This window comes from Danio rerio, chromosome 21, assembly GCF_049306965.1.
Source record: "Danio rerio strain Tuebingen ecotype United States chromosome 21, GRCz12tu, whole genome shotgun sequence".
Classification (NCBI taxonomy): Eukaryota; Metazoa; Chordata; class Actinopteri; order Cypriniformes; family Danionidae; genus Danio; species Danio rerio.
In genome coordinates this window covers 45,987,350-46,000,000 of record NC_133196.1, presented here as the reverse complement: position 1 = coordinate 46,000,000, position 12,651 = coordinate 45,987,350, and the positions used below count along the sequence as shown (strand labels likewise).

At 39.8% G+C, this 12,651-nt stretch overlaps 2 protein-coding genes across 5 annotated transcripts in view; both read right to left on the bottom strand.

Annotated features, from left to right (window-relative positions):
• sh3pxd2b (SH3 and PX domains 2B) overlaps positions 1-12,651 on the bottom strand; it is an 897,647-nt gene that overhangs the window by 522,920 nt on the left and 362,076 nt on the right. The window lies entirely within an intron of this gene.
• Positions 1-12,651, bottom strand: part of gabrb2b (gamma-aminobutyric acid type A receptor subunit beta2b) — a 151,824-nt gene that overhangs the window by 85,562 nt on the left and 53,611 nt on the right. For all 3 annotated transcript variants that reach the window (XM_073935506.1, XM_073935507.1, XM_073935508.1), the window contains exon 4: positions 510-730. In XM_073935506.1, the coding sequence (XP_073791607.1) occupies positions 510-730 (221 nt within the window). The remainder of the gene's footprint in view (positions 1-509; positions 731-12,651) is intronic.

Sequence of the window (12,651 nt, the reverse complement as noted above, 5' to 3'; positions counted from 1 at the left end):
ATGGATTATTTAATGAACAGAAATGTCAAAATTAGTGTTTATTTGGAACAAAAATAATCTTGTTGATGTTTTGTGCCTTCAATTTCAGTCGTGGCACAATAAAATGTTTTTTCTCACAGTTTCCACAAAACAATATTAAAACAGCTCAATTTCTTTCAACATTGGCAGTCAGGAATGTTTCTTGATCAAATGATCAGATAATCACTGCTAATTTAAAATATTACTAACTCTGAAGACAGGAATAACCTGCTGAAAAACCTTTAAATCAGAATAAATTGCAGTATAAAATATTATTAAAAATGTAAAATAAATGTCTAAATATATTCATCTGTATTCCTATAGACCTTTTACAAAGTAAATTTGTGTCAAAGCAGCTTAACAGAAGTTCTAGTAAATTAAAATGGCTTCAGTGCAGTTTTCAGAGTTGAAGTTAGTTCAGATCAGTGTGATATAAATGTATTTATATTAGATTATGATTAAATAAAACAGTTTTAGAACAGAACTGTTACCTGAGTCCATAGAGCACAGTGCCATCAGGATGAAGACGTATCATTCTGTTCTTCACTGTTACGCCGTGTACAAATGACTTCTTATCATTCAGAAAGTAAGTGTCCGGCACCCACAGCTGATCAGCCACCCGGTTATCCAGCGTCAGATTAAGAGGAATCTCAGAATAGGACAGCCGTTTATCTCGCCAGGCTTGCTGGAAATACATAGTCAGTGTGTAGTCCTGAAAAACAAAAAATAAACAAGTAGGAATTGGTTACCAAGTTCAAGAAAACACAAGAAAGTCACATTTTAGGGTATTTCTGACATCTTTTTGGGCTTAATATTACATGACTGCTTTTAAAAATGCATGGTGCAACGTTAAAAGCACAACAGAGCACATCAGGTCAGAAAAATGAGTGTTAAGGAGCTGAAGTCTGAGGAAAGCCCTGGAGACTAGTGGAGGTATAATGACAGCGGAGCACGGCTGAACAAAAACGCATTTAAATGAGCCATTTCAATCACTTTTTAAAGGAGCAGTTCACCTTAAAATGCCCTCGTGTCATTGCAAACCTAGCATGCTGTGATTTCTGGATTGTAAAACAACTTGTTAACCTTCGAAACAGCACTAACGCTCTTGCAGAAGTGTTTCAAAATGCATCCAAAGTCCATCAGTGTTCTACAAATGTACAGCTAAAGTCAAATTTTATTGTATTCTTAATTATATTTAAAGGAGCAAGACATTTTTCACAGTATTTCCAATGATGTTTTTTTTTTCTTCTGGAGAAAGTCTTATGTGTTTTATTTTGGCTAAGATAAAAGCATTAAAAAAATAATAAAAAATGAAAAAATGTTAAGATCAATAGTATTAGCCCCCTTAAGCAAAATACATTATCCGGCCACTTTATTAGGTACACCTTCCTAGTAATCGGTTGTACCCTCTTTTGCCCTCAGAACTGCCTTAATCCTTCGGTTGCAAATCTCCCGTTCAACCACAAATCAAAGGTGCTCTATTGGATTGAGCTCTGGTGACTGTGGAGGCCATTTGAGTACAGTGAACTCGTTGTCATGTTCAAGAAACAAGTCTGAGATGATTCGCGCTTCATGACATGGTGTGTTATCCTGCTGGAAGTAGCCATCAGATGATGGGTACACTGTGGTCATAAAGGAATAGCCATGGTAAGCAACAATACTCAGGTAGGTTGTGGGGTTGACATTGGTACTAATGGGCCCAAAGTGTGCCAAAAAATATCCCCCACACCATTTCACCACCACCACCAGCCTGAACTGTTGATACAAGTTAGGATGGACCCATGCTTTCATGCTGTTGAGGCCAAATTCTGACCTTACCATCTGAATGTTGCAGCAGAAATCGAGACTCATCAGACCAGGCAAAAAAAGAATAAAAAAACTCAAGATGGTTTGCAACAAGTGAAACAAAGAGCAAATGATGGCAGAATTTTGATTTTTGGGTGAACTATCCCTTTACATTAGCCTATATAAAAGTGCTACACAAATGAATGTAATGACTGAAATTTACTAGCAATCTCAGAGTAAAAACAGCTCTACCAATATGCATACATGCATTGATTCATAATATATTTATAAAACATATAGTGCACACACTGTCATATTAATGACTTGCCTCTTCATCCCTGTAAAACATCCCTGTTGATCATTATGCAACAAAATTCCCTATTCCTTCACATATCCATGCAGAGCTTTTTTTCTTCTATTCTTTTATTCCTTCACAGCAGCAGCAGCAACAGCAACAGCCATCTCTTTCCACATTATTCCCATCACTCAGCAAGATGCAACAGCTAAAGTCAGATCTTGAGGGAAGTTTTAAGATGCGAATAATCTATTCCACACTATACCCGGTGTGTTTAAAATAATGTCCCTGATGAATAAAAGTTATAGGGAATATATAAATATACATTAAAACAGAGGGCGACACAGTGGCTCAATGGTTAGCGCTGTCACCTCACAGCAAGAAGGCGGCTGGTTAGACTCCCGGCTGGGTCTGTTGGCATTTCTGTGTGGAGTTTGCATGTTCTCCACATGTTCGCGAGGGTTTCCTCTGGGTGCTCCGGTTTCCCCACAGTCCAAACACATGCGCTGTAGGTGATTGGATTAAATGAATTGTCCATAGTGTGTGTGTGTGTGTGTGTGTGTGTATGGGTTGCAAGAAAGAGCATCTGCTGCTTAAAACATATGCTGGAGTAATTGGTGGTTCATTACACTGTGGTGAACCCTGATAATCAGGGACGAAGACAAAGGAAAATGTGATGGATATTAAAACAGAATTTGGGAATGGCGGCGCACTACATAATTGCACATTGAACTAATTTCAAATAATTACTGTAATTTGTTACAGCTTTTTTTTTCCAAAGTATAATTTAACTTTGGTTCAAACTTAAAAATGTCATTGACTTTTAATCAAACATATTTACCGTGGTGAGGAAAAGGAATAGATTCATTCGTTGATTTTCTTTTTTTGGCTTAAGCCTGGTTTATACTTACCCACGGCGCATGCAATACACGTAGCTGTGCATTTATACTTCTGCACGCTGTCTTCGTTGGTCTGCATTAACACTACCAAAACACTAGTTGGCAGTGAGGTGTAAATGTTCCTCTGTGCCAAGTTTCTTCACTGCTGTTTTGCTTTTTCTGAACGCTTCCTGAATGTAAAAGTGGCTCAAACTGGCTCATTTTGAGGCAGGAACTGGCGGTCGTGCAATAACTTTAACTATGAGGTAAACAAAAAGCAAAACTTTCCATCTGGAGCTCCTTCAGGGGATCCACACTTGTAAACAATCGCTCCATCTGGCTTGCACTGTTCGCAAAGCTACGGTCCCACCCAGACTCGTCAGCGCTACCAAGACGACCAATCCCTGAGCTTGTGCTACGCGTCGTTGCGACGTGTAGTTACATTTTTTAAGAGGTGCACGTCAGCGACGCCGACGGCCACGGCGAAGGGCTATGCATTGATGCGTAGGCTGCGCCTTAGCATACGTGTGCGCTTGATGCAGAAGTATAAATCAGCCTTTAGTCCCTTTATAAATCAGGGCTCGCCACAGTGAAATGAGCCGCCAAATTATCCAGCATATGCTTTACACAGCGGATGCCATTCCAGCTGCAACACAACACTAGGGAACACAAATACACTCTTACATTCACACTGCAGACAATTTAGCTTACCCAATTCCCCTATAGCGCATGTCTTCGAGGGAAACCAAAAATCCCGGAGAAAGCCCACGTGAACAATCACCAGCGATCTACAACTAGAGATCACTGGTAAAAACACTCACATTCATATGAACTACAAATCCGCCATGTTATGGACTACAACTCTCAGTCATGCAACACACACCACCGGTTCCAGATCCTGATTGATTACACTCTCACAGCTGAAGCTGCTCAAGGACTGATTCATGGACTACGTAAGCAGCACTACACACACTATGTCGCGGAGTCTCGTCTACTGTTTTAGTGACACTAAAACACGTTTTCTTTTGTCTTGGTTTTTTCTGTGTTTTGATCCTCGCCTTGTTTATCGATGCATTCCTGTCTGCCGCCTGCCTTCTGACCACTTGCCTGTTACTTTGATGACGTTTCTGGATTACCTGCATACATCTGTTTTCCCGTGTTGACCTTGCTTCCCTAATAAACCTGCATTTGAATCTAAACCCTGTTGTCAGCGTCACTATTCCCCATTACAGCACTCAAGCTACTTACACTTGTGAAATGGAGATAGGAACTGATTCATGAACTGTGTACTGTAGTTCCTGCCAAGCTTTGAAAGTCCCATACATCAATAGTCTTTTCTGATCCTTCCTTTAACAAACGGTTGATGAATCCCCCATTGTAAGCGTGTAAATACTAAAGCACTTGTCAGAAATATGCAAGGAACACAGCACAAGGCTGGGGCTATAATGCTGAGGTATTTTTTTTGCAAAAATAAACCTCAACCACAGACTCTTCACAGTTTCATCTTTGGGTAGGGGAAATATCCCTAACTTTCCCTCATACTCAGTGTCTGCGCGACATGATTCAACCAGGATCTGCTACAGTGTTTGCCTTTTTCTTTCTACAGTGCTTGTAGGTGGAGGTTTCCCAGGTCTGCACGTGCAACAAATGGGCAGGGCTTGAGATTCATATCAACATCACGCCGACACAGCTAAAGATGCATTACCCCGACGATTTGTTTAACCCACTTTGAGTAGACTCTTTTATAGATGAATCAACAGTTTTAGACACGGTGAACTTTCAGATTTAAGCCTTAGTTGGATATTTCACTTCACTTAGAGCCGTGTTAAACACTGCATGGAAGGTCATTTTCAAAAACCCATAATAGGGGCTGTTTAAGGCAAATTGAATAAAACAGGACTGAGACAGAAACAATATTTTTTCACATAATCCAACACAAAAATGTACCTTGAGTGACCTCACAATAGTAGTTTAACTTTTTTCAGTGTTGTTTCAGGAAGACATGTTATATATATTAAATCTGTGAATACAGCCAACTTGTGCAAATCCCTGTGCCGATGTGCTCTGTAAAACCTGATAAGTTCAGATTACTCAAAACTTTTGTGGCGACCCATTGCTTCAATGCATTTAAGTCAACTTTTTGTAACACATCAGCACATTTGTGATGCAACCATCTGAAATTTGGTGGATTCCAAACAAGTGAGTTAAAGCTATAATCCAAAACTAGATTCATAAACTCTGATGTGGTTCAACATGGGCCAAGGACATCTAAAAAAATTAAAAAAGGAAGTGAGTTCACAGGAATTTACATCATGCTTAAACAACCTTTTTTTATTTAGTTCATAGTCATCATGTTACCCACTGGAGTTCAATACTGGCATCGTAAATATATTTCCTTGCATAAGAACATCTGGTTCTGATTTAGGTCCTTGTCACAAGTTTTTTTTTTTTTTTTTTATGTTGTGACAATAATTATATATTAATAGAAACATCAAACGTAAGAGGTGGCACAGTGGCTCAGTATTTAGCTGTCATTTCTGTTTCGAGTCTTTATGTACTCCCCGTTTTTGTGTAGGTTTCCTCCAGGTGCTTTAGTTCCCCCACAGTCCAAAGACATGCAGTATAGGTGAATTGGGTAAAGTAAATTGGCCGTAGTGTATGATTGAATGTGTATGGGTGTTTCCTAGTAGTGGGCTGTGTAAAACATATGTCGGAATAGTTGGCTTAATATTTTTAGTTGTGGCAACCTCTGAAGTAGAAACTAAGCCAAAGGAAAATGAATGAGCCATACACTATGCAACCATGCCAGTGTGTTTTTAGCCCAATAGACAACAGGATGTTTTGGTTGTTGGGTCGGTTGGGTTGGTTGGTTTGTTTGGTTGTTAGGTTGATTTGCCAGTGTTTTTAGCTCAATACACAACAGGATGTTTTGGTTGTTGGGTTGGTTGGGTTGGTTGGTTTGTTTGGTTGTTGGGTTGATTTGCCAGTGTTTTTAGCTCAATACACAACAGGATGTTTTGGTTGCTAGCTTGTGTCTTGGGTCTGGTTGAATTGGTTGGTTTGTTTGGTTGTTGGGTTGATTTGCCAGTTTTTTTTTTTTTTTGCCCAACACACAACAGGATGTTTCAAAGTCTGTCTGTTTGGTTGTTGTTGGACTATGTGTGGGTGTGAATGCAAGAGTGTTTGGGTGTTTCCCAGTACTGGATTGCAGCTGGAAGGGCATCCGGTGTGTAAAACATATGCTGGATAAGTTGGCGGTTCATTCCGTTGTAGTAAACCCTGATTAATAAAAGGACTAAGTCGAAAGGGAAATAAATGAATGAATGCTAGGTTGGTTGTTAGGATTGATTAGTTTAGGTTAGTTGGTTGGTAGGTTTGGTTATTGGGTGGGGTGGTGGGTTTTGGGTGGGTTGGGTCGTTGGTTGGTTGGTTTTTTAGGTTGGCTTGGTTGGTTTAGTAAAATTGACAGTGTGAACATTAACTGAACCAGAAATTAACCATATTCTGTTTTTTATTTGAGAACTTCAAAAGTGTGTTTGTTTGGTTGTTAAGTTGGATTGGCTTAGGTTGGGTTGGGTTTGGTGGTTGTTTGTTTTTGGTTGTTGGGTTGGTGGTTCAGTTGGGTTGTTGGTTGATTGGTTTAGTAAAACTGACAGTATAAACTCTAACTGAACCAGAAATTAACCATATTCTTTTATTGGAGTGGGGTCGGGGTGTTTCAAAAACATGTTTGTTTGGTCGTTGGGTTGGATTGGTTTAGGTTGGTTGGCTTGGTTGTTAAGTTTGATTGGGTTTGGTGATTGGTTGGTTGGTTTGGTTGTTAAGTTTGGTTGGGTTTGGTGGTTGGCTGGTTGGTTTTGGTTGTTGGGTTGGGTCGTTAGTTGGTTGGTTTGTTGGGTTGATTGGGTGAGTAAAACTGACAGTATCAAAACTAACTGGACTTGAAATTAACCATATTCTATTTCGGGGGTGGGGGTTGTTACAAAAGTGTGTTTTTTTGGTTGTTGGGTTGAATTGATTTAAGTTGGTTGTTTTAGTTGTTCGGTTGCATAAGTTTTGGTAGGTTGCTTGGGTTGTTGAGTTGAGTTCGGTTGGGTGGTTGGTTGGTTTGTGAACCAAAAATAAAACCAAGAGAAGCAATCAAACTGCAAACCACACTACAAGTGTGAACACAACATAAGCAATAAAATCATATTAAAGCAAATTTAGCCACCACATTGGGACTTTGCTATGCATTTCTTTACTTTAATTAAAGCAGAAATGTTATTGAATAATACTAAGTAGGCGAGGTAGTGGCGCAGTAAGTAGTGCTGTCGCATCACAGCAAGAAGGTCGCTGGTTCGAACCTCGGCTCAGTTGGCGTTTCTGTGTGGAGTTTGCATGTTCTCCCTGCCTTCGCGTGGGTTTCCTCCAGGTGCTCCAATTTCCCCCACAGTCCAAAGACATGCGGTACAGGTGAATTGGAAAGGCTAAATTGTCCGTAGTGTATGAGTGTGTGTGTGTGGGTTGCGGCAGGAAGGGCATTCGCTGCGTAAAAAAACTTGCTGGATAAGTTGGCGGTTCATTCCGCTGTGGCGACCCCGGATTAATAAAGGGACTAAGCCGACAAGAAAATGAATGAATGAATGAATTACTAAATAAATAAATAAGCAGAAAAATACATATGGTTGGATAAATAAATAAATAAATAAATAAATAAATAAATAAATAAATAAATAAATATCCAATATACCACAGATATGATGAAATTCTCTGTTTACATGCTGAGAAACCCTAACTCAGTTTTGCTCTCTGGCTGTAAGTAAGCAGTTATGAAATGCCATGCAACACCAGGCAGTCTTTCATGGCTTTCTTTTGCCATCTGTAAAAAAAAAAAATAAAAAAAAATAAGCAGTTCTGGAAATTTTAAAAAGATATCGAGCCTTAGAGATTTAAAGAGTACGTTTTGTATGATCAGCAAGGCTTCTTTTGGTTCTAAGCTTCTCCTCATAATTCTTTTATCAAGGCAGGTATTGGGCTACTGGAGAGAGCCGTCTTCCATCAGGATACCTGTAATCCATTTGTCCAGAAGTCTTTGAGTGTGGCTCATAGCCCAGGGAATTTATATACACCCCGTGTGCCATCAGAAACACTACAATAAGGCAGCAAACGAAATAAAAATAGCCGTCACCATTGCTATCCTACATTTCCTCAGTGGAGGTGGCTGTCAAACGCTTGGGGCTAATGAGCATCATGGTGTACAGTAAGCTAGTGTGGGTGGGGACGGTTGATGCTTCTGTTGTGCTTATGGCTGGAGTGGGAGCTTCCAAGCGTATACAGCAATGTATTATCGTATATTAGTCTCTTCCCTTTTCTTATGAGAAATGTTACAAAAAAAATGTTGTTCCGTAAATGTTTTCTTTTTGTTTCTTAGTATGACAAATTGTACTTTCAGTAGATTCACTGCAATTACGAGTAAGAACAATGTAGCCTGAATATTAGCAAAGACTACACACAGGAAATGTCACTCGTTCTATAAGGGGAAAAAGTGTAAAGCCCAATATAGTGGAAAGTCCTGCCTTCTAGTAAAGGAGCCAATCATTGATTGCTATAGACCAGGGGTCACCAATCTCGTTCCTGGAGGTCTGGTGCCCTGCAGGGTTTAGCTTCAACTTGCCTCAACACACCTGCCTGGGTGTTTCATGTTTACTGTACCTAGTAGGACCATGATTAGCTTGTTCAGGTGTGTTTGACTACGTTTGGAGTTAAAATCTGCAGGACACCAGACCACCTGGAACAAGTTTTGTGATCCCTGCTATAGACTGATGATCCTAGTGGAGGGGCTCAGTCCAGATGTGTGTTCTTTCTGCATTTTCTCATTCCTGACTCACATATTGGCGCTCGATGAGGGCCCCTCTTTGACACTTGAGGTACTCCTCTGGCATCATTTTACGAGGTCCGCGGTTGCTTTAAATGAGAAACCATCGCCATTGAAATGCTGATGCAAAAAACATTAGGAATTTTATCTTTATGATATTATATTTTTTGCCTTTTTTGGCATGTTTGTCCACAGTAAACAGTCAAAAAGTATTTTACTTACATAACAATACACATGTAACCCAGCTCCAAGCACAAAATCCAACCATTTGCTAATTGAAAATGCCGGATATAGCAGGCAGATATAACTACAGTTGTGGTATCTAGAAAATATATATGAATATTTCCAACCCAGGCTCATTCTGATTACATACCACTATATACATTTCTGCAGAGCGCCAAATACTTGCCAGAAGGTTCTTTTTGCAGTTTTGTTTCCGCGAATCCACCAGAGGCCGCTGTGTATGCTTTTTCAGATCTCAAATTTCTCTTGCAAGTTCCATTCATGTCTGTTGTTCTTATGTAAATCCACTAGAGGCCGCTGTAGTGACTGACTGAATTAATGACTGACCAATCTCACCAACCTCCCCCTTACCTAAACCTAATCAATAGTGTTTTAAAAAGCAATCCAGAAAAAAAAGCCCGCTCATATTTACCACATGTTTTGATTTTACCACATTCTCACCCTGTTATTTACTTGTTTATTTTATTTTTTAGCTTTTGTTTTTGTCTTAGCTGCTTTCTAGAACAGTTCTTCATCAGACACGAACCTCGTTGTCTCAGTCAACTCCTCTCTGCGTCTCAAGTCTGCCAACGTACATGACGAGATACCGGGCAAACTGGTAACAGCGGAAAAAAACGTTTATACAGAGGTAAGCGGTAGGATGGTAAGCAAGAAAACGAACGCCGTCATACCACCCTGTATCATTTGCTTGACAAAATGCAGCTATACGTACTTCTGGCTGCATTATTTATGGTCTCCAGAAATGTATAAATGGCTACGTTTTCACAATGAGGAATCGTTGGTTGGTTGGTTGGTTGGTTGGTTGGTTGGTTGGTTGGTTGGTTGGTTGGTTGGCTGGCTGGATGGATGGTTGGGTGGGTGTTTAGTTGGGTGGATGGGATTTTGCTTGGGTCGGTGGGTGGGGGTATTTGTTTATTTGTTTGTTTGTTTGTTTGGTTGGTTGGTTTGTTGGTTGGTTGGCTTGGGAGGTTGGTTGAGTTGGTGGGTGGGGGTATTAGCTGGTTGGTTAGTTGGTTAGTTGGTTGGGATGGTTTGTGGGTTGGTTGGTTAATTGGGTGAGTGGGTTGATTGGTTGCTTAGATGGGTTAGTGGGTGGTTGGTTGGTTGGATGAGTGGTTTTTTGTTTGGGCGGGTCGATTAATTGTTTGGTTGGGTGGGTGGCTGGCTGGCTGGTTAGTTGGTTTGGGTGGGTGGTTGATAAAGTGACATTTAATATAAAGTGATCATTTTTATTGAGTGAACATTTTTTTTTCTGACATTTTTCTGGAAAGAAGAATCAGCTAATGGGACAGCACCTGCTAGCCACCCACTTACTGTATCACAATGAATGACCACTCGAGTGGTTATTAAATAGAGAGGGTCACACCTGAATGCAACCATTTTCCAGACACAGTTAAAGCTGTCTGAAGTGCAGTCTAATTAATTGAAGTTGTCTTAAAATACAGGAGATAAAGCAAATGATTCATGTGGAAAAATATTTCAGCATTTTATTAGGTTAACTTTAACTCTTGCTTAATTTTCAGCAGCAGAACTTACATCTTACTGCACTGTTTGATGTTTTGTCCCGGATATTCAGTCTGTGGTTCCAAAAATTGCCAAAGTTCAAAACAAGATCAAGAAGGAGGGTTTGCTTTAAATCATTTCCATGATCACACACAGACCAGCAAATTCAAGATCAATGGACTTTAAAGTTTACATTAGTTATAATTTGGGCTTTACATAAAGGAAGCACAGTTATTTATTTTTTTCCTATAGCTTAATCCCATATTTATCAGGGGTTGCCACAACGGACTGAACCGCCAACTACTCTGGCATATGTTTTAAGCAGTGGATGCCCTTCCAGATCCAAGCCAGTACTAGACAAGCATTCGTTCATTCATCGTTCATTAATTTAAAATTAAATCCTTAGACTAATATTTAATGCCAAATATACAATGATGAGCCAAAACATTATGATCAATCATGCTCAAATATAGTTATCTCCAAATGTAGTCTAGGTAGCAAACACAATCGGCATGTTGAATGCAAAACCAATAAGCTGGAAAAAAAATCTCAGTGACGTTGATTGGGTCCAAATTAAGCTGCGGTTACGTTAGAGTTTGAGCTTCCGATATTCCGATACGGCTCTGCTAAAAAGGGGTGGGATTTAACAAGCTTATTAGACATTTAAAAAAGCGAGCGATTGCTCCATGTTTTCAATTTGTGTCCAGAGAGGTTGTGTTTTGATTCTCGATTGGTTTCACGCTGTCAAATGATGCGATTTTGCATGTCAGAGTTCACCAAGCTTGAACTTTGCACCGCAGCAAAACTTGATGCATGACCCCGCGTTTCCGGTCTGACGCATTCGTGTGCGTATGAATGGAAGTCTAAGGGAGGAAAAGCTCAGTGTGATGGCAGCTTTATAGCATGCTGATTAGTATCTCTGAAAATGGCAAGGCTTGTGGGTTGCTCCTGATCAACAGTGGGGATAATCAAAAAAAAAGGGACAAAACAAAAATTGGCAAAAAAGTGTTAAGCAATTGATCCAACAAGAGTCAAGCCAACCAAGCATCTTTATTGTGACACAATTTACAGAATGTTTCATTGGTTTTGTGAGGAATTTGTCACGATACCTATTAATCTGCATAACCCCAGACAAGTCAGAAGAGGGTGTTGAGAGCTATAGTGGCAGACCTAGTGACATGAGTGATAATGAGCGACACCTGTAATTTACACCGGTCCTGAGTTCATTATCACTCACATCAGCCTTGTTACATTTCTCGGCAGGTAGGCAGTAGGCTATAAACAAATTTTTATTCTTAAAGAGCCCCTGCTACGAGTTTTTGAAAGTTACCTTCTATGCAGTTTTTAACACAGCTCTATGTTAGAATGAAATCCGAAAGTGCACCATGTTTAAACCTAATGATCCTCAAAAGTTGAGTTGTTTATATGAATCGTCTTGAATTAAAATCTTTTGGTGAAACATTTTCATATATGACAACAGACACAATGACTGGGACCAATCCCTGCAGATTAGCATCACACAAAGGAGGGGTTTGGAAAATGTATCCCTGAACAAATCATACGGGAGTCGATAGCGTTTATTAGGAAAGAATAAATGCATATTATAAAACATAGAGTGTTTCTTTTTTTGACCTTGCATGCATATCAGCCTGTTGTTGGACATCCCAAAACCAAAATATGACCTTTTATAATGCATAATAAGAGCTTCTTTAATGTCATCTCCTGGAACAGTTGAGCAAAACTTGATTGATTGATTGGTTGATTGGTGTGTTGGATGGATGAATGAATGAATGCATGGACAGATGAAGGGATGAAAAGACAGAACAACCAACCGACCATCCAACCAACCAGACACACCCGCTTCAAATGCTATCACTGGATTGAATGAGCATAATCACTGGTTATCAGTTGATAGATATGGGCCAGTAGGGGCCTTCTTTGCCTACTGGTAGGCTCAGAAGCCTGGTATCATCAATCTACATGGTTAATCAGCTATACTAATAGAGAAGACTCCAGATCCAGATCTACTGTGGTGGTTGGGTTTAGGTTTGGGCTAGACGTTAATAAAATAC